Source organism: Megalops cyprinoides, chromosome 5, assembly GCF_013368585.1.
Source record: "Megalops cyprinoides isolate fMegCyp1 chromosome 5, fMegCyp1.pri, whole genome shotgun sequence".
In the NCBI taxonomy this organism is placed as follows: domain Eukaryota; kingdom Metazoa; phylum Chordata; class Actinopteri; order Elopiformes; family Megalopidae; genus Megalops; species Megalops cyprinoides.
In genome coordinates this window covers 22487929-22510480 of record NC_050587.1, presented here as the reverse complement: position 1 = coordinate 22510480, position 22552 = coordinate 22487929, and the positions used below count along the sequence as shown (strand labels likewise).

Sequence of the window (22552 nt, the reverse complement as noted above, 5' to 3'; positions counted from 1 at the left end):
TACTGACAGGCTAGAGGGCTAGATGTTTAAGGTTTGGTCAGCTTCTGAATCTGCCAGATGTTTGGTTTGAAAGAGGCTTTGAAAGCTTTGTTTTCACAGTCGGACATAATTACCCACACGCCAATTAGTATGGAAGGATGGAGTTGGCGGCCAAGTCATTCGCCGGCATTGGGGGCACAGCCATTCTGATAGGTCTCTCGGCATTAGTCTCCCCCTAGTGGAGGAAGCTTGTTCTCACACCTTGTACGCCACCCTGTTAGGGCACTTCTTCCCTAAGCCGAGGGGAGGCGATATTACACGCAACAGATTGTACATATCCTTATAGGAAATCCTCCCACTGCAAGAAGAACAGGTACGGTTAGCACACAAGCATTAGCACTTTTCACACGTGAACTCAAATAAACACAATTTCAACTTGCCAGGCCAAGAGGTGCTGAGTCATCCTGTGCTCTGATGAGTCCAGTCTAGCTATTTATTACTAAAAATCAAGTCCCTTGGAACATTCTGAATGACAGTTTGACAGAGGTGCGTTTGTTCTGTTTGTCATTATAAAACTGGTCAGTGAGCCTCAAGTCGGATAGACCTCAGCACATGTGTTAGCAGGAATCTCTAAATACATAGCGCAACCTGGAAACATAAGAGGGTGTTCACTTCATTTACAGAAGGGGCTGTTGACATCTAGTAATTTCTAAAATGCTTAGCTCTGGTGGGATGTCCTAATCAGACCAAAACATGAAGCCCAGTGACACTTTTAAACAATGGCATACACCAGCAGCTCCAAATCTGAAGTAACTGGATTTGACCTGGTTTGATTAGGATTATTTGTGGCAAAGTTTTTTTTTGCCCTAAATTATGACAACCTGTGATTTTTATTTGGAAGGGTAAGAGGATTTACTTTATCAGGGAAAGCTGGAGTGGGATTTAAGAATAACTTAAAGGAAGAGATCAGAATTTCTATTATCAAATATCTTACAGTCAAGTATGAAGAGGAAAACTACATATTCTGGACTTCATATCCATATAGGTACACAGATGTCAGATCTCTGGGCTCTCACCTATTCTGATCTGTTTTTATGTTGCTTATCATACTGTTGTTGCTGATACCACACTACTGAGCTATGAGTTTTGAGTGACAGCTAGTCGGGGCAGGGATTGTATCTTAAACCCTATAGCAGCAATGCCTCACTGTTATCTCCATGTGGGTGGAAAGTTTTCTCAAAATTTTGACTCTGTTTACATGCCTACACGAACCTAAATGAACCATATTTGCATCACCTACTGCTTGTACCATTCTAATGGCAATAAAATTATAAAGTACACTCATTTGTGTTTATAATTAGGGAAATCCACACAAATGTACAATAAGTGTTTTCTAATTAAAAAAATATCATAACTTCTAATGTAAAAAGATATCAAATGCGTGAAATACACTTTAAATATGTACATTACTTACTTATATTGTACACAATTGTATGAATATAAGCTATTGTAAATATGGCTTCTTTTTTCAGCATCTGGCTTATTCAAATGCTTTGTCAAGCCTTATCTGGAGCCCATACATCTTTTAACAATACTTTTCAAATGACTTTAGTCTCAGCACAGACAGGTTGTCATATATATTTTTCTGTCTTTTGTTTAAGTCTTGAGTCTTCCGCAGTCTTGGTTTTTTACAGCGTATTTGCCTAAGATCCCTGATCCCTGCATGTCTCAAAGCCTTCCCTCCAACCTCTTATCTCCTTCACATCAACTCTGGCAAAGAAAAGACTTTGTTTGTTTCCTGACATTAGAATAAATTACAATTATTCTCCTACTATTAATTGGCTTTTGAAGCTTACAGGGACTTTACAGAGTATGGAAGGGAGGAAAAATGTAATAAAAAATGAAGGTTTTTTTTCTTCAACTTGTGCTTAAAAAGGGAGCAGCCCTTGTGCGATGCGGAAAACCGGATTTACATGAATCTGTCACACAGCATGTCGTGTCCCCGCTCCAGCTTAGCACCACAAACGGGCATCAATGCGGAACTTCCGAATCTCAGAAAAACTGCACTTCAGAGGGACTCAGCCCGCCAGATTAGTCCACCGAAAACCCCCCAGCCCCTTCCAATCAAAGCTGTCACATTTCGGGAACTATGCCTCTGCCTGTCGGAAGCTGCGGCGGAGAGGACGCATACCAAGCAGCGGGGTCGTACTCAGCCCAGACGCGAATGAATTCGTCCAGGTGGTGAGGCCCCAGTATGGAGGCATCCCGGGTCAGGTACTCAAAGTTATCCATGATGACGGCCACAAACAGATTCAGCATCTGGAGGACAGGCGGAGAGGAGCTTGGTGACTCACAATTACAGAACACGTTCGCAGGGCTGCGCTGCATGCATTTGACAATGTGCTCTTGTCACTTTCTAATAACTGATGTAACTGTTTTCCCTGATAACTTTGCCTGCAGCTTGTTTGTTTAACCTGAGTCGTTTTAAATGACACAACTGGCTTCATAACTATGATTAGATTTTAACATGTCATATTTATGTTATAGATATTATGTTAGAGAACTTATAACAAAGTAATTTCTTTTTCAGCAACTCCATTTATCACAGTAATGAGTATCTCCTGCATGGCGGGCCGCACTGAGCGAGGGTGTGTGTGTGTGTGTGTGTGTGTGTGTCTGAGGGGCCTTTGTTGGCAGTTTATTTGCTGATGCATCAGGCCCGCGGCACTGACCAGGAAGGAGCAAAGGAAGATGAAGGAGACGAAGTAGAAGTAGGCAAAGTCACTCCCGCACTCCTTCCCACTGGAGCCAGATCGCTCGTCACAGGGGCGGTGGCTCAGGCACGACAGCATGATCTCCTGCCATGCCTCCCCTGTGGCACTCCTGACAGACGGACAATCAGACAGACATACGGACAAGAAGATGAAAAGTCTGACATATAAGTATAGGCAAAGCATATGCACAGTTGGAGAGATGCAGACACACATACACACAAACGCACACACACACACACACACACACACACACACAGAGCAGTGTTGAGTAGTTGGACCAAATTCACACATTCAGTGAGTGATTCAGTTCCAGCTATGAACACGTCAAATTAAGCGTGCAAGAAAACAGAATGTTAAATGCTGGTGGTTTCCATTCCCCCCATATGGTATTCTCAGTCTGACCCCACACCGCCTGCCCCTCACACATCTGACGCAATCAGCGACATACTGAGTGTGTCAGAACAGAAGGTGCATGCACTTTAGTGCAGAACGACACCATATGTGGCAAACAGCGTGAAGGGTGAAGGACGTGGGGTAGACAGGGGAGCGCAGACTGGCCCCAGGGGGAGGCAGCTGTCTGCACTAGCACCTCATACTCCCATCGTAATCTGAGGTGTGCACATGCATACATGAACCCATACACACCAAATATTCATCTCTGACACAGACCATTCACAAACTACAGCTGCATCTTTGCGGATGCGATCATGTGATCCAGGCTTTCGTAACTGTAGCTCTGAGGAAAGTTTGTCTGCTGAGTACAGCACATCTCTAATACTGTACTGTCTGTGTGCCTGAGAGTTTTCTCGCAGATCACAAGGTTTAATTGCCAAGCAACACAGCAAAGAAGGCTGGTACGAAATTGAATCTCTTTCTCAGTGATGCACATATAAATATTCATTTTTTTAAGATGATCCTGCAACAGCTTCGGGAGATTACTCTACAGCTCCCCAAAGAGCTGATCACAAAAGATAGGTGAAGCCCTCTAGAAAATAAATATCATTATTTATGCCATACAGTAAAACAGTTAACAGTACTGTGTGAAATTAAACCACTTTTGCAAACTGTTTAACGATTGAAAGGTTAAAGTTTAACATTAAGGTTTCTACTGACTCTTTCTAGCTATATGCAAGGAGATGTAATATGAGCCATCTTGAATTTTGACTTATGTAGTCCCACTTGTTGCTTAAGTGCTTCTGAACTTGCATAAAAAGAGTTGAGCTTCCCTGGTAGCACCTACACCCACCTGTATTTTTTTTTTTCAGATAAAAGAGAGAGCTTGTCAAACAGATGCAGTCCTTCTTTTGGAGACATGAAAATAATAATGCTATATATGATGCTGATTACATGCAGATCCAGCAGAGCATGAAATATCAGTGATAGAGTACATTAACAAAAGACCATGCCAACTCCCTGGGAGCACTTTCTGACTACAGTATTTTACATGAATACGCATACTTCCATCTAATTGGCCAGGGCTCCAGGGTAACCTACTAATTTATCTGGGATTGGTCAACATATTATTGGGCAGGATTGATTAGTTGCAGAAATGCCTCTGGCTTGCCCAAGGTATTGCTAATCCTCAGCTGAGGCAGGCCAGTGGAAATATGGCAATTATTCTATTATACATAAAAACGCATACATGAAAACGGCAGCAGCATACATTACAACATACTGTACATGTTAATGTATATTAAAATTTGTCTTCTGCATACTGACTCACACACGCTTTACCTGAACAGTAGCATGAGTGCTTGGAGGAAGGTGCGGAAATTGTTGTGGTGATTGATGGATGTTTCCTCATTGAGCTCGATGTTGCCGAACACCTGGGGGAAGAGAGAGGGAGACTGATGAACAGCCGGCATCCTGGGATGTGCAGTGAGCTGAGAGCCACACTGTTGAACCCTACCTGCGCTGACAGCTTCAAGTGCAGTGCCTCTCACTGCAACAACATGAGCTCTCTCACTGAGACACCACAAAAAACACACAAGAGGAATCTTTCAATACTTAATGATGCACTGGATACGGCTGTCCCTGTCAATATTCCAGCCTTCCGGTTGAATGTGGATAGTTTCTGATACAAGTGGATATGTCCATCCTGTCTGTGGGAAACCTAACATCTAAAATATATGAATATATATAGCAACATGCATACATTTATGAAAATATGCATTTTTTGCATGTATTGGAGTGCTGTGAAGGAGAGCCTTGTAAATAATTGAATTAACTTATCAATTCCATTCTATACAGGTTAGTTTAATTGGCAAGTGATAATTGTCTTATGTCTGTATGAACCAGCTCATTGGTTAATGAGCCACACCAGCCTAATTAAAGGCCTATTAAATGCAGGTGTGTGGCTGGAGAGCAAGGGCCTCATTTTGTTTCTGCTGACTGTTTGCTCAGGCTGGTTTCTGTGTTTGCTTGTTGTTTTTTAAAATAAATTATTGACTTTATTTGAATGGTTACTATTTTTGCTCATTTTTGTGAGAAGAGTTAGCTACCTTCTCCAAAAGTGCATATGCTAAAATGTATGTTTTTTAATAATATGTTCTACAATATATTTGTGTTATGCAGTTTAAACTTCAACAAATACCACTTTTTTATAAGCATAATATGGTTGTCTCCTGAGATAGACATTCCTGAGCTGAAAAACGACTCAGTTTTAGTAGGAAAATATTGTCGTTAGGAACTAAATCAACTTTCACTTTGTTTAATTGAGAGTTCTGAGGGGGACGGGAGAATGCTGGGGTTTCACCCAATGCATTGCGGTGATTAAATAGCATCCTGATTAAACTGCTGCTCCTACTCGAACAGACACAATTGCCATTGATTTACAGTGTTATGTTAATCTGCTGGATTGCATGCATCCTCATTGTGCATACAATTAAGGAGATTGCCATTTAAGTTCTTGAGTGCGGTCAGAGCGTGAAGTCACTCAGTTTCAGTGAAATGATCGTCTCAACGTTTGCTGGCAAAAAAGATTGGACTTTCACAGAGATGAGGCACAACGCAGATATAAAACAGGTGCATATTTTGAATTTAACATGATTTTACCTTACAGGGCAGCTGTGCTTGTAATTATTTAACCCGATCCTGTCATATATCTAAACATGCCATTATGAAAAGGCAGTGTACCATACTATGAATATAAGGTGAGGTTTCCCTCAAAATATGTGTTTTAAAAATGCAACTTGCCCTGTATTTGCTGATGAGTCAAAATTGCTCATACTAAATTTAAATAGAATGAGGCATCAACATTGGCCAAACCAGCACCAGTGAATAGAGTGTGCATTTAGCACATGTGGAGTTAACATAAGGATAGGAAAAACACATAAACCTTCTAGCACGAACTATGGCCAAAGGAACCCTTTCTGAATGCTAAGCCTCAAAGAAAAATATTTTTCAGCAGAATGTGTTCAGTTTGAAGAGATGGACTAATGGGTTAAACTCCCAAAACGTGTGGGGAGTAAAAAAAAAATTCCACCATTGATTGATGAAGTAGTATTTTGGGGAAGTACATTCAGTACAGTACACTGTATTTTTTTTAATATAAGAGTACAGTAAACAGCCACCTTTAGCATCATGAGAGAGCCGCACTCACCTGCATTCCAATGATGGCGTAGATGAAGAACAGCATAGCAATCAGCAGGCACACATAAGGCAGGGCCTGGAGAAAGAGGACAGCAATTCAGTTACAAACTAACCCTCTGAGATAAAACACCAGACAAAGCTGCACAGTGGTATTTTGGACATTTGCCCACATGAGTTCATTGCCTATTGCATGGTTTAATCCTTTTACTCTGTATTTATGTCCAATACTGGGGACATAATTATTTGAATTAATCAAGAACCTTTGGGCACATGAGAAAATACATTCATTTTTGCAGCGAATAAACTGCTGACCACCTGGCATTCAGCCTCCCGTTAGTGTTTTTAGCCTGTACTCCAATTAAAGGATCTGTGAAACAGTCCATGTCTTAAATGAAAACACTTAATTTGGAACAAAACGATAAGAAGCCTGCAGTAAACAAGCACATGAACTTTGCCAAATATAAATCCCACGTTTTTCCTCTAAAAAAATATATATATATATATATTTATTTTACAAATGAGAGCAGTTTTATGTTTCAGAATTCATTACATGAGCAAATGAGTTTTTCCCCCAAGAAATTACCCTTGAAATATAGACAGGAGTTAGATATGGCATGGGTGGTGGACAGGACAAAAATAATGGGCAGGGCACATGGACATGCACAAAATAGTAGGGTGGGGAATTTGGGTAGTGGGTGGGATATGTATGGTTGGTGGGTGTGGCATGTGAAGAGTAGGAGGAGGAGGTGGCAGTGGACAGTGCATGGGGCCAGCACGGAGGAGAGGGTTTAGAATCACACCTTGAAGGACTGCACGAAGGTCCAGAGCAGGATTCGGATGGTGTAGCCCTGCCGCAGCAACTTGATGAGCCGCGCTGCCCGGAAAAGCCTCAGGAAGCTCAGGTTAATCAGCTTGTCCTGCAGAGAGAGGGGTACAGAGGGGTTCACATTCACAGGCCCCCCTCCCCACTTCGCAACATTGGGAGCGCCCCCACATAATCACCCACTCAGTATTATCCCACCTTAACCTTGCTTCTGACTGGACACAGACCTGTCTGTGTGTGTCTGTCAAGAAGTGGTGTCAGTACTACAAAGCAATTTGAGCAGTGAGTTAGAAAGCTTCATTGAGAACCTTTCAGGGTTAGTCTGTGAAGAAGGTAATTGAGGAAGATGTTAAGTAGGGAACAAAACAAAAAAGGGGGCTTTACCAGTGCTTGTGAATATCGTATAAGATACTTTGACAAACGATGAGGAACACAATGATGACATACTGATTAATACAGCACCTCTCAAAGCACTTTACACAGGGGGTAGACTCACCTCATCAACCACCAGGGACTAACTGCATGGACTACTTTTGACTGACAGGAGAGTGTGAATGTGGAAAACCTCAAAACAGACAGAGAGAGAGGGAAAGGAGAGCAGGACAGTGACACTGAATGGAGAGTTACTTACCGTTGACTAGTGCAGTTTTTCAATCGGGGAGCGGGGCAGTCATCAACCAAGATTGAGTGTGGACATTGAGAGAGGAGGACAGCGGAAGAGAGAGAAAGATGAAGACAGAGAAACAAAGCCAGACAGACAGAGGGACAGAGAGGGGAGGAAGGAGATAAGGAAGAAGAGAACAACAATCACATGTAGTGGAAATTCCCCAAAGAGCAAAAAAAAAAAAAACTAACTAACACACTTTTAAATCAGTGCAACTCGACTTTGAAATGACAGAAATAAACTGAAGGTAAAACACAACCATGGAGAGGCAGCGCAGAGCCACAATGGTAAAAAAGCACAACAGGCTTTTTCTGTTTCAAAACCGTGACAAACCGTGTTTCGATTCCGCTTCTGTAATTCATACAGGCACTCATCTCACAGTCTCACAGACAAGAGGCTCCTTGTCTCTTGTTCAAGGGCAGGATAAAAGGATCAAAGCACAGCCACAAGTGATACTAAGATCATCCAGATCATCCATGCCAACCCAGTGATGACAGAGCAGTGCTAACGGGAGTATGGGCGCTGCTGAATTCTTAGGCTCACTTTGAATTGTGTGATTCATTTTTGTGCGACTAGTCTTGTGTACACAACTTTCATTTACTTAGCAGACGACCTTACCCAAGGTGACTTAGACACGATGGATTCTCACATCATCGGTCTGTACAGTAGGTCACTGTATATCACTGAAGTAATTAAGGTTAAGAGCTTTAGTCATGGCAACAACAAATCTAAATTTCAGGCTTGAGATATGCCACATGTTTTTGCTAATGCTAGGGGATACGCTATCAAAACTCAGAAGGTGGTCCTCACATAACTGCCATGTCTCTTCCCTAAATGACTTTAATTTTGGGGGAGATTGATTTGGCAGGTATGTTTTTTTTTTGGTGACACTGAAGCACAGTGATTGTGGTAAAAATGGACTCAAAGCTAATTTCATAGCAAAGTGATGATCGGCTTTACATTTTAACTTACCCACGATTTCTGTGGAATGATCTATACCAATTTTATTTTGAGCAAGAAACAGCACATCTCACTGAAAGTATGTTTTGATCCATATTTGCCATGAATTTTCAATAATGTGTTAAAGACACATGTAAGATTATGAATGTGGAGTTGAGTTTTGGTCATGGGCAGCCAATGACCTAGCCAATCTGTTCACAGATTATAAACCAGCTAATACAAGTAAAAGACATCAATCAAATGACATGGAAAAAGATGTATGTATTCCATTAACTAGTAACTAGCTAATGACAAATTCTGGACAATTTTCAAAGGTGTTTCAAACAGAGTGGGAGAGTTTTTCCCAGACATTTTCCAGGATGGAAATGCTTGTGGTATTTTCAAGGATTTTAAAGGATCATGGGAACTTTGCCCACCCAGAACACTCGATTCTCTGTCTCCCAAAGCACACGAGATCGCTCAGGCACGTGTCACTGCAAACCCATCAGTGTACGAGCACGCGGGCGTCCTGCTTACTATAATCTCCGTCACCAGGATGTCTGTTATACTTCCCAGCACTGTCACAAAGTCAAAGACGTTCCAGGCTTCTTTCAGGTAGTTCTGAAACAGACAGGAGGAGGGGAGTCAGCATTAGTCACAGTGCACAGTGATCTACCTGCTACCTGCTTTCACATCTGTGGGCACGTTGCACTTGTTAAAAACGTTATCTGAAGTGCTCGTTAAGTAGGTTTCCTTTGATATGAGTACAATATGGTTTCACCACTGGTACAGAAACAGTGATGGTTTGGTATACAGTACATTCATGCTATTCACAATAGAGGAACAGGTCTCTCTGTCATTATTATCACCTCAGCTGCTATTATATAGTAAAATTTGAAATATCAAAATGTTAAAAAAAGAAAAAAAGAAAAAAAATTTGTTTTTTGTTACAGAATAAATAAATGATTGTATCTTTCACAAAAGGAACTGTATGCTTATATTGTATATTACTCATAATTGAGAACACATACAAATGTGCAATATATTTTTGTGAGGATAAATACAATTCTATTTAACTGAAGCAGCAATAATCCATACTTCTTGTAATGTATGCATTGTATATGGACCCGACAGCTCACATCGACAGCACGGTGGGGACAGACATTATAAAAGGAGTTCAGTGATGAGAACAAAGCTCTGCATTTTACTCAGTTTAGAGTTTAGAGTGCATCTAGCTGTGTCAAGCTGGTCTTCAGCACTCTGTGGGTTTCAAAATTAAGTCCTAGAAAATGTAAACTCTTCCATGTGTTAATAACTCTGTGTGAAAATAACCTTTATCTAATTTCCGCCTATGCCCTCTTACATAACGTTCACTTAAGCGCTGAGAGGATTAAGATACACGTGTAGTGAGGGAAAAAAAAAAAAACATTAAGACAAATTTGAGTGAGGAACGCAGGCAGGAATCAGTGTGAGAGGTATCTGCCGCGCGCCCCCAGGAAATGGAGAAAGTGTAGATTTATTCCCCTCTGCCTGGCTGGCCGCGTCACCTGTTCCCCTGAGCTGCCTCACCAGCCTTCCCATTCATCTTCTCACCCACAGCGCCAGGCCCAGGGGCTGTCTGCGTTACAGCGGCCCCGCCTCGCAGAAGTCTGCAGCCCGCTCCCCGCGCCCTGCCCGGGGCTGGAAACATTACTCTGTTCCCAACAGAGCCTGCTCCTTTTGCTTCTCTAGATTTGCGTGTGGAGGACGTGTGAATGCTGCAGGCGTTTCCTCTTTGAGTACAGCCGCAATGAGATGGAAGATCTACATTTTTGTCTCACCGCTCCACTAGCAGGCATAATTACCCTGTGGAGGTGTATGGAAGTGTACATGTATGTGTGTGTGCGCACAGAGTGTATGTTTGTAAGTGTGTATCAATGTATATAAAGGATATATGTGTGCGTGAATGAAGGTATGTATGCAAGAATGTATATCCATCTAAAATGTGTCTGTATCTATTTGTGCACCGCTCCATAATGCCAGTCACCTGTCTTTCTGTCTATTAATCTATGTCTATCTCCATCCAGCCATGCCTCCTTCTATCTACTTATTCAAGAATATGCAGAAGTCTGGGAACCTACCAGTGGTCCAAAGGCAATGATCTTGAGAATGCACTCCAGAGAGAAGAGGGCAGTGAACACGATATTCAGGTACTTCAACATGTTCTCATAAATTTCGGGGGCACCATGGAACTGTAGGGAAGAAGCAAAGCTCATGCACACAAGCAGTTCAGTGTTCAAAGACTTTTAGAAGCTTCAGAAGCCTCAGAATCTTCCTTGGTTCACAATGGGCTCATGTCAACCTCGATCCTTTGAACTCGGTGGATTTTTACTATCTTTACAGGGCCTAAATGCCAAACAAGGCTAAGCCTAGCAAATCCCTGGGACCTATCAACAATAAAAAAAACACTTCGTTCAAATAGTGTTTACGTGTGTGTAGTGGGTTCAGTTGAATTTACCTGCTGAATTCACACAAATTGCTATCAGCTCAAAAGACTTGGGGGGCAGAACTCTGCAATAAATTCTTTTATAAATCTATCATAAATCACTCACAGCCTCAATCACAGAGAATGCCTCTTTTGTGTTTTTCCTTTTAAATAACCACCATTGTCTGAAGCATCTGCCTTCACTTACTGCTCATTGAATCTTTCTTTATTTACAGCATTAAACTGTGATAACCTGCTTGCCTAATTTTACTTCATGACAGGCTAAAAGTGGCTTTAAATAAACCTGAAGGAAACAGACACAAAGTTATTTATTTTCTAAGGTTACAACATTGTTTAAGGGCATGTGGACAGGCAAGGAAGCCAGGATAACTTATTCTTTCAGTTTTAATACTCAAACAAATTTCATGGAGGAAAAGTCTAGGAAGGTCTTCCATAGATTTTTGATTTCTACTCTACTCTACTCTCACTCTCTCTCTCTCTCTCTCTCTCTCTCTCTCTCAAAAGGTCATGTGACTGAGATGGTAAATTGCCATAACTTCCTCACTGTCCTAGTCTAAGCCTTGTAACTACCACAGCACCCCCTTATGTTGCAGGTAGGTCACTGACCTTCATCATGAGCACCACGGTGTTGAGGGCGATCATGGTCATGATGGAGTATTCAAAGGGCGGGGAGACCACAAACTTCCACATCTTGTATTGGAAGGACTGCTTGTTCTCAGGCATGTAGCGTGTCAGAGGCTTGGCGTTGATAGCAAAGTCAATGCACGCTCTCTGCAGAAACAAGACAAAATAAAGAGATTCTGCGTACATTGGGAGCTTTCTCAGAGCTTGTTATGCATAATTCCCATAATCATCTTTTTTACTTCCTGCCACTGCTTGGCTAACATCTGCTATGGAATCGTTTCCAGTTCACTAGTACCAACCTGGTCCTGCATGTCTATTTTTGCCCCTTCAAAAAACACTTACAAATGTCTCCAGGAAAAAATACAAAGGCCCTATTTGTTTATAACCAAATCCAAGAAGACTAATGAACAGAAAACTGCCAAAAGCACCAAGCTTATCCTTATCACAGAACTAAAACACAGTTACGGACTGGTCCTGGGAGTGTGTTTGAAGATTCTGGCACAAGACAAATGGGGTGTGTCTGAATAGGTGATCCCCTGTGATAAACCTGCCCAGAACTACACCACAAGAGACCATGTATAATTCTGTTGAATCCATCTAAAGTGGAGATATCTGAGCTGTTGCAGTTGTGACCGAGCAGCAGCTGGTGAGTCATGTTAGGTAAGCACACAGACAGAGGGCCTTTTTTCGTGTAGCCTTGCTCTGACTCCCTCAAGCTATTTCCATGAAGACAAGGGAGGTCAAGTGCAGCTCTGTGGGTCTCAGACGGGACACAGAATCAATCTGACATATATCAGTGCTGCTCTCATGTCCATAGAGTCCAGTAACAGTGGCCCATGACAACCATGTGACAATGTGACCGCAACCAAACAGCCATGACCACACAACCGCAAGCACAACCATGTGACCAGGACTGCACAACCACAACCTTAACCACACAGCCATAACCAGATGACCATGACCACTCTCTGGGACTGTGAGTATGAGTCAGCTGACAGGAAGTACACAAATCAGCTGACTGGAAGTTCATGGGTCAGCTGACTGAAAGTGCACATAACAGCTAAAATAACAGCTAAAAAGAAGTGTGTAGATGTTTTTAGCACCTCGTTCTTCTCTAGACTGCACTCGGACATGGCCTTGTCCCCTTGCTCCTGGAAGGTGATGATGATCAAGGCCACAAAGATGTTGACAAAGAAGAAAGGGAAGACCACAAAGTAGACCACATAGAAGATGGACGTCTCCATGCGAAACCCGGGACTAGGACCCTGGTCCTCATAGGTGGAATCCACTGAGTGTTTCAGGACCCTGGGGGACGGTAAATTGGAAGTACTTCAGGCATGAATATTACACAGAAATATATGTGCATAGGATTTAAAAGTATACAACGACATTGATATATAGAAAATGCATTGAAATGTTGTGCATCAACATTATTGACAATAAGATGTGCTAGCAGCAGAGCTGAGATACTGTCAGGTTTAGGACGATCTTAGAACTTCAGGTTTTATCGAATAATCTATGGAACCAATTTAACTCCTAATCTAAGAAATGACAGCATTAGTCCCTACTTCATATATCATGCATGACTTAATTATTTGTACACGTGCTTAACTGACTTATTTTATGGAAGATAATGAAGTAATGAAGAGGTAGATTTTAAGTAGAGCCCAGCACACTAGTAGACTCTGGTGCCCTGGTCAAACAACCATGCACACTTCTACAGGAGATAAGAGTTGGTGTCAATTATCAGGTGCTTGTGCAATACATTCTCACAGTGTCTCAAATTGTATGTAAGCTGCTGCCCCTCTTAAAGGCGCACCTCTCTCACCACACTTCAAATCAAATATTAACAGCTTTTTTCACTCATTTTAGATATCACAGGGGCTCCTCAAAGGCACTTCAAAAGAAGGGCCCTTCAAACAACCCCGTGGCCAGGGCTTTCAAAAGTCTCCACGGCGGGGGCCTTCGATCAGAAGAACAAAGGCCCAGGTCCTGGGCGCCATGTAGAGCTGCTTCGGAGAAAGGCCTTCTCTGTAAGAGCTCTGGACATGCTGATCCAAAGCCCACAGAACAAAGATGGCATGGGTCAAACATAGAAAATGCTGCCAGAGGACAATGTGCACCCCATCACATAACAGCCTGGTAGAGCAGGAAGCAGTTGGAGCAGGCAGTGTCTTAAATGCAGAATGAGGAATTTGGAATGCAAAATGCTGAATTTGGATTTTGCTATTGATCTTTTGGTGCACTCACATGGGCCAGCCCTCTCCGGTGGACACAGTGAATAGGGTGAGGAATGCCCACAGCACGTTGTCATAGTGAAACTCATACTTCTTCCACTCACGGAGCTGGGCAGTCACGCCGTCCTTGTTGTAGTTCAGGAAGTGACCCCTTTCAGGAAGAAAGAAAGAAAGAGAGAGAAGGAAAGAAAAAGAGAGAGGAAGTAAACAGAGAGAGAGAGGTAGAAAAGCAAACTCTTTTTACATTCACTGTTCAATGCATCAGCAATACTGATAGCTTTCAGGTTCAGCTTGTAGTTTTCTAACATTAGTCTTCATTGAAAAAAAAAAACTCACCTGACTGAAGACATGTGCAAACATTCCAGACACAGACAGACTGATAGAACAGCTGCCAGGTCTGCAGACTGCAGTGTGACCCTTTTTGTCTTGTGATTGACAACAGCAAGATCTGTGAATCAGATCTGGCCAATCAACATCAGCTGTGTGTAGCTGGAATAAGACGTCTGCAGCCAGGAGCATACCAGCACAGCAGAGGTGAGGCCTACGCCGTGGCTACAGTCAGATCAACGCAGCCGAAATGAAAACTGTCCAGCCAGGAGCACACCTGGGCAGCTGACATCCGCAGAGTTAAGATCACATTTCCACAGCTGAGTTCAGAAGTGCTCAGTTCGGAGTTTAAAACCTCACTCACTTGCAGTCCTTCTGCAGCCCCTTTGACTCATCGGTGCAGTAGAAGAACTTCCCCTTGAACAGCTGCACGGCGATGACAGCGAAGATGAACATGAAGAGAATATAGACGATCAGGATGTTCAGCACGTTCTTCAAGGAGTTCACCACGCAGTCAAACACAGCCTGGGGGTAGAAACACACACATACATGTGCACAGACAACACACGCGCACACACATGCGTGCAGACACACATACATGAGCACAAACATGTTAAATACCTGGATGTGCCATTACTTCCATATGCAATAGACATTTTGTAACACGAAGTCTATAATGGCTTCAAAAGTAGGCTAAACTTGAACAGTTCTGCACAACATGAAACATCACAGGTAGTACAATATGGTTGGTAACTGTCCTATTGATGAGCACAGCATAAGATACACCTTACATTACTATAATCATTCAGCTCAATCTGTTCTGTTCAATGTTTTTATTAATAGGTGAATGCCATGAAGACATCCATAACAGTTATACTACTAAAGAAATCAAGGAATCATGCAATATTCATACTTCATACATGCGTCACACATACAAATGCATAACATCAGTATTACAAAAATGAATGGAGTGAGGGATGATGAACCATCTTTTTGTGGTGTAGTGAAATAGATTTTGTGCATGCCCAGCCCTGCTGTTTAATAACAACTGCTCACACTATCAGCTTGCCAGCCAGAACTCTGCTGTAGCTAAATGAATGAGAGAGGAGGTAACACATTAGCAAGCTAATGAATACCTGCAGTAGCTAAGTGTTAATAAATGGACACAAGCACACAGCTAGCTAACTCCATCTACATCAACTTCCTCTCTCAAGCTCAGCATTATCAGTTTAGACAAGGGACAGTACCTGTCTCTCTCTCTCTCTCTCTCTCTCTCTCTCTCTCTGAAGCTCGTTGTAAGATCAAACAGGTGATGGTTCCTGTCTGTCTGACACAGATGGGAGTACCTGTCTCTCTATCTCTCTAATCAGCACTGTCAGGATAAACTGGTGGCAGTACCTGTCACTCTCTGAGGTTCATTATTGTGATGATAGACAGGGGGCAGTACTGTACCTTCAGTTTGGGCAACCGTTTGATGGTCTTCAGAGGTCGCAGCACACGGAGAACCCTGAGAGACTTAATGGTGTTGATGTCTTTTCCTTTGGTCCCTCTGCACAAAGCAAGTAAGCAAGGCTTAGTTTACTTACATATACTCTCCCTCATCCACTCACACATGCACGCACAGTCTTACAAACATACAGACTCATACACACTCACTCTAGCTCATTACCTCACACACACACATACTCATTCTCACACATGTACAAAGTCACATACACTCTCACAATCTCACTCAATCACTCATTCATATACACACATTCACAACCTCTCTCTCACTCACTCTGACACACACTCGCTTCATACACAGACTTTTCACCCATTCTTTCTTTCTCTTATTCACTCATTCACTAACACACTCATACATGCAGAGCTGCACATGCACAGACTCACAAACGCTCTCACTCTTTATCTCATTCACTCGCTCACACATGCATACACTGTCACACACATATAAACTCACACACCCTCTAATTCTTTCACTCACTCATACATGCACACACACCATCACAAACATACAGACACACACTTACTTATTCTCACACACACACATGCACGCACACACACACACACACACACACACTCCCCAGTCCATGTTCCTTTGTGGAGCTCATGTAATCCTGAATTACATGGAGCTATCTTTACATATCCTTCAGTTAGAGCATGCATGTGAGCATATACTGCCTTATTCTACAGTAACCCACCTCCCAAAGAGAATTATGTCAGAAGTTAACAAGATATAAAACTCGTAGTCTGTCCTTGCCAAAAAGAAAGCTTGCATGAACAAGGCCTTCTGCACACTGTGGGTTCAATGGTGGGTTTCTGCAGCATAACACACCATAATTGACAGAAAAGAGGCACAAAGAAACGGCCAGGGAAAAGGGAGACGTTTCTTTGGAGGAACCACTGTGTCTATTTTTTTTTAATTCACAGTCACCATCCTTGATAATAGGTTACAGAGCTGGAATGATGAAATAAGACACTGGAGGTAAAGTTATGATGCCTAGGAGGGTGCAGCTTTAGTAGCACAGAAATAAGTGAGAAAGAGGAAATGGTTTGTTGAATCTGGTGCAATGCGCAGGCAAGATGGCAAAACCATTTTAAATCTTTATGGTTTCAGACTGCTTCACAAAACCTAGTTTGAACCAGTAGCTGCGTAGAGGGAACATGAGATCTGTGTTTGTTCATATAGATTCTCAACCCCGCAAGTGAGGTAATTAACCTCAGCATATTTCCGCTTAATATAGTGCTGACTAATACACTTCATGGAAGGAACTGTACACATGAGGTTACATGACGTCAGAAGCTTGAATCAAAATGACAAGTGGCAAAAGTACTGGTCAAATCACCAGTCAGGCTCAGTGCTCAACAATAACTGGTGTCTGCGTTGTTTCTTTGCTTTGATTTGCAGAGGCGTTTACCAGCTTGTTTAGTTTGCTCATGTAGCAATGAGCTAACCAATAAACATGTTGGAGCTGCCATCTTTATACATCACTCCACGCACATAATGTCCACACAGTCCCCAAGGGTGGGATACATGGGTACAGTTTAACAAACTTTTGTGTGTAATGTTGCATTTCCTTCTTTTGCTTTTTTCCAATTTAAATGGTTGTAGTACATTCAAAACCTAAAATATCTCATGAGTCATGGCTTATCAGAACTTTTGAATGTGTGGCCTCTCTCCTGGTCTGCAGTGGAAAAACTGTATCAGGGGAAACAGACAACCAATGCTCAGGTGAAGTCAGCCAATATCCTTATAGACAGGAGTGGAGCTGGACTCAATCAGGGAGTGGAGGGAATTAAGCCTGAGAAGCTGAGATACCGTCCAGTCAAACTGCAGGCTGCATGAAGTCTGAAATCCCAGCAGTGACTACACTAACATCATATGGTGATCTGAAAAACATAATTACACACCTCAGTAGAATCCAGTAATGGACTGCATGTACTGCACACCATAAGAGCATAAACTTTATAGCAACAAAATGCAGGCTATGTGAAGTTTACAATCCTGACAGTGGCTGTGGTGATGTCACTGCAGTGATGTCACACAGTGATCTACTAGGTACAAAGTTGCACTGTGCAGTAGAATCTGTAACAACCAATGATGAACCAGTTTGTCATATCAGCCCTTCATTTTAGGTGTGTTACTTTGGTCTACACCACATATAAGTACGAGTGCTAGCTCTGTGGACAGTACATTTAGAAACCTGCATTTCTGTGCTCCAGAGTCTCTCTGTGGTGAGGTAAGGCTGGCTTCAGCCTGGTCCCCTGATACAGCCCTCCTCCCATGTGCTGAAATGCACAAAACTTTGCTCCAGGGCCCAGGAGCAAGGAACAGTTCTGGCTGGAGGCAACAGGAGAACCAGGGCCAGCGGAACCGGCCAGGCCTGCATTCTGGCAGGAGGTCCCTCCCGGAACCCAGCGCTCTGATCTCCTCTTCCTGCTTCCCTCCCGAGACGTTCCAGGCCAGAGACTCTGCAGAGAGCTTCTAGTGCAATCACTGGCAACGATCTGAGTCGGAACTCGCACGCCCACGTGCAGCACAATCAAATGAACAAACAGACAGGGACATGTGTGTGGTGAATTAAAAGAAGAAGAAAGAAGATGCCACATTCAGGCCGTCACTCCAAGTTCTGAAGTGACACTTTTGGGTCAGTGCCGTAACACCCTTGCCGCTGATGGCGCATAGCTGGGGTGGGCTGTACTTCTATTATCAAACTGGTCAAGTTTAACCTATTTTTGGAATGATGGTACTGTTGGTAAACGTGTGTTTCATATTTAACTGGCATATGGGTTGATGGGTTCAACTCTCCTATGGCTGCCAACGCAAGATGGCACCTGCCAAAACACATACACACACACGTGCATTGCATAATTTATCTGCTTGGCAGATGCCCTTGTTCAGGGCAGCTTACTGCACACAGTTTAGATTCTGTCCATTGCTGTGGCTGCATGTCAGATGCAGGGTCGTCCTCAATGGTGGGGTCACACCCAGGATTTGAACCTGCAACCATAGGCATCATTTACGCTGGGGACATGTCCCCACCACTTTTTGTCATGGCCCATTTCGTACCCCCACTTAAAAAGGTATACACATAATAAAAAAAAAGGTGTGAACACATCAAACCCGTCGTTGTCCCCAGCACTTTTCAAAGCAAACTGACGCCCATGCCTGCAACCTCCTGATTTTTTTATCTGTGACTTTTTTGGTTGGTTTGTTTGTGAAGACCGACAAAAAAAAGGATCGATTGAAATTTGGTTGTGTCTACATACAAACCCATTTCCTTATGTGCTACTATTGTCCTAACATACGCACACACACACCACTCTACCTGCCACTGGTTTGGGCAACTCCAGTGAGACAGAAGATGAATGCTGACGCATTTGCACACATGCTCTCTAGAAGAACACCTTGTTGAAAGTGTTATTTTAAAGAATCAATCTCAGCATAATGTAGTTACTTTATCCTCCTCCATTCTTGGAGGGGGAGGGGGTCTACTCTACCAAACACAACATGCAGATCTCATGCTGAGATGCAGATAAGCCTAATATGATTTCACGGTCAGTAGGGTATGTGGTTATGGTTCAGACGGAGATGAACAACACATTCACAACATTCTGAGCGCAATCAGGAGAAACATCTTACAGAGTTTGGATCACATTGTTATTGCATTAATTGTTAGGGCTTGGTGGTGGGGGAAAGGGGGTCAAAACCAGATCCTCCTGTTGCCTAAAAGGTTGTGGAAAACAGAATTGGCCTTGGCCTTCACCTTCACTGCCCCACTCAATGCTGCAGATGACAAAAGGTCTGATCCACTAACTCTGGGATGTCTTTCGAAAGCCATCAGAATGACGTTTCAGTGGCTCCTACTCAATACAGGAATGGGTCCATTGTGAGAGACAGGACACATTGTCCTGGGTTAGGAATGGGATCAGAGGGGCGAGACTGGGGGAGTGGGGGGGGGGGGGGGGGGTATCAGGGGGGTGGCATTGGGGGGAGGGGCTTGTGGTTGCTGTGGGTCCCCACCTGGTCACGCTTTGTTGCGATCTAATAAAGGAAAGCAATGATAATAAAAAAGAACAGAAGAAATTACGACTGCTTCACACACAGAGAAAACAACAAATATGCAAACAGTTTACAAAAACGCATAAACAAAGCAAGAGATTACTACACAAATGATAACACATAATAGAAGTAAAAGGGTGGTAAAATAAGCAATTTTTCAAGACGTAAAGTCCTAGTTTTCACTGCAGGTGACTGGTGACTGACACAAAAAGGGACAGAGCGATGTCACTAAAATTTTGATGTAGAAAGTTAATCCTGTTTGCACCAAGGACTGATATGCCTCTACACACTGTCCTGGTTGGGTGAAAGCCACTCCTGGTCTCTGTATATATGACTGCTCCTGCCATGCACTCCTACTCTGAATGACAAACTGAGTCTTCTCTCCCTCTGGTAATATCAAGAAAGGAAAAAAAACCTCCAGCGGCAGAGAACATCACAATCGAGCAGAGCGGGAACTGCCCGGCCAACTAGAGAGAGAAATCCTAAATCCGATCCGTCAGTCACCCGGAGTAGTGCGAGCGCGGCAGAGACAGAGGAAGTGTTCAAACCTGCCACGGCTGTACGGACAGGGGCAGCATTCGGGAAGCAGGCACAATAGGGAAAGTGTCAGGCGCATCAATCAGACGGAACCAGCGCGCTGGAAACGGCCACCACAGATGGTACGTCTCAACACAACTACATGCGCCGCACAGCGCTGGAAGTTAGTACATATTTAACTCCCCTCCTCTCCCCCGCACACACACGCACACACGCACACACATACGCAAGCACACACACGCATGCACACACAGATGGAGGGGGAGGGTGGTTTGGGTGGCCCTGAGGGCATGCAGGGGGACTCTGAATTATACAGGGTGTCAGTCTGTGCAAAGCACTGCTCCCCTCCCATCCTGGGAGGCAAGAGCGAACACACGTGACACATCACCCCAAATTCAGCCCACCATGGGCAGCGAGGGGGGTTGGTGAATGCGGGCATTGCTGGGGTCCATACAGCTGTCACTCACTGTGACGATTTCCCTCTCAGAGCACACCTCACCCCTTCTGGCTCATTCTCTGTCTTTCCCTAACTTTTTCTTTCTCTATCTCTTTATCTCTCTCTATTTCTTTCTCCCTCTTTGTCTCTCTCTCTCTCTTTTTGTACCTCTTCTCTCTTTTCCTCAATTTAATTCAATCCTCTTTCAGTTAAGCAACAAAAACACACGATGAAATAAACTAACCACAAACCTACCATAAAATAACTCTATTTAACTGGGACCCCAACCATTGTTGTCATATGAAAAGACCAATACATTAAAACTTGCACAGTTACATTCATATGAAATATGTTAGACACAAAACAAGTGATGCATTAAAAATAGATGAGGTATTAGTTCTGACAGTATGACACTTGTAAAAACAAGTGTTACAAGCAGATGTAGCCTCTCAGAGGCGAATGAGCGGAAGGAAAGATGAACACAGACGAATAATGAGAGGTAGAGAGGTGGGACGTTGAGCGCTCGACACGGAGCATGCTACATTGCTGATCTATGGAGCAGAGCATAGACCCTGCTGGCTTACACAGACATAGGAGAATAAAGCAAGCGGCACAAAGACATTACCCCATAAAGCTCCTGAAAGAAGTTCCAGCCAACAGGAAACAGAGAGAGAGAGTCAGTACCACAGAAGGCCACATAAATACATATACTGTTACAGCACCATTACAAACATACACTGTAACTACCATTACATATACAGACTGTTACTCTGCCATTACATATTTACACTGTTACTGTACAATTACATATACATACTGTTACTGCACCATTACATGTACAGACTGTCAATGTACCATTACATACAGACACTGTGCTGTTACATGTACACTCTGTTACTGTAACATTACACATAGACATTGTTACTGTACCATTACACATGCACACTGTTACTATTCCATTGCACATTGTTACTTTACCATAGCACATAAGCACTAAGTACAGTACACGTACACAACGGCAGAAACAGAAAGCAAGAGAGAAGGGATGAGAAAGAGAGAGGGAGACTGATGGCAAAAGAGAAGCATGATTAATAAAAAAAGGAGAAAAAAGATGGAGAGAGAGTTGGAGGAGGAGGAAAAGAGAGAGGAAAAAAGGCAAGCTAGAAATGTAGACAGAACAGTATGGAAGGTAAAGAAAAAGAGAGAGCAAATAAGAGAGGGAGAGATACCACAGTTGTATACAAAGTCCAAAACAGAAAGTCACAGTTCACAGGTTGCACAGGTAGCAGATGTTCATGAAGTTTAGTAGGAGATCTCTCACAGTAATGCATTAGCTGTCATGTTGAGAACATACAGCACAGGGGACAGAACACTAGCATCACACTGCTACCCCGTCATAGCACAGTGGAAGACAATGTGTGACATGCACAGGGAGGATAATTTGCTCTGGTCAACAAGTTGAAACACACTGACATGGAAGGTTCTATAAAAAAAGGTTCTATAAAAAGGTTCTACAAAAAGCATTCTATTTGATGAATACTTGAACGCCCCCAGAGGCTGCATAAGGCAGCAC

The 22552-nt window shown here is 43.0% G+C and overlaps 1 protein-coding gene across 1 annotated transcript in view; it reads right to left on the bottom strand.

The window, feature by feature from the left end:
• cacna1bb (calcium channel, voltage-dependent, N type, alpha 1B subunit, b) overlaps positions 1-22552 on the bottom strand; it is a 97851-nt gene that overhangs the window by 17866 nt on the left and 57433 nt on the right. Inside the window, exons 23-36 of the mRNA XM_036528791.1 lie at positions 15896-15992; positions 14808-14968; positions 14130-14267; positions 12983-13184; positions 11862-12026; positions 10891-11001; positions 9308-9391; positions 7799-7804; positions 7145-7261; positions 6355-6420; positions 4488-4579; positions 2712-2862; positions 2171-2298; positions 241-337 (exon numbers count right to left, since the gene is read on the bottom strand). Coding sequence (XP_036384684.1) covers positions 241-337; positions 2171-2298; positions 2712-2862; positions 4488-4579; positions 6355-6420; positions 7145-7261; positions 7799-7804; positions 9308-9391; positions 10891-11001; positions 11862-12026; positions 12983-13184; positions 14130-14267; positions 14808-14968; positions 15896-15992 — 1615 coding nt within the window. The remainder of the gene's footprint in view (positions 1-240; positions 338-2170; positions 2299-2711; positions 2863-4487; positions 4580-6354; positions 6421-7144; positions 7262-7798; positions 7805-9307; positions 9392-10890; positions 11002-11861; positions 12027-12982; positions 13185-14129; positions 14268-14807; positions 14969-15895; positions 15993-22552) is intronic.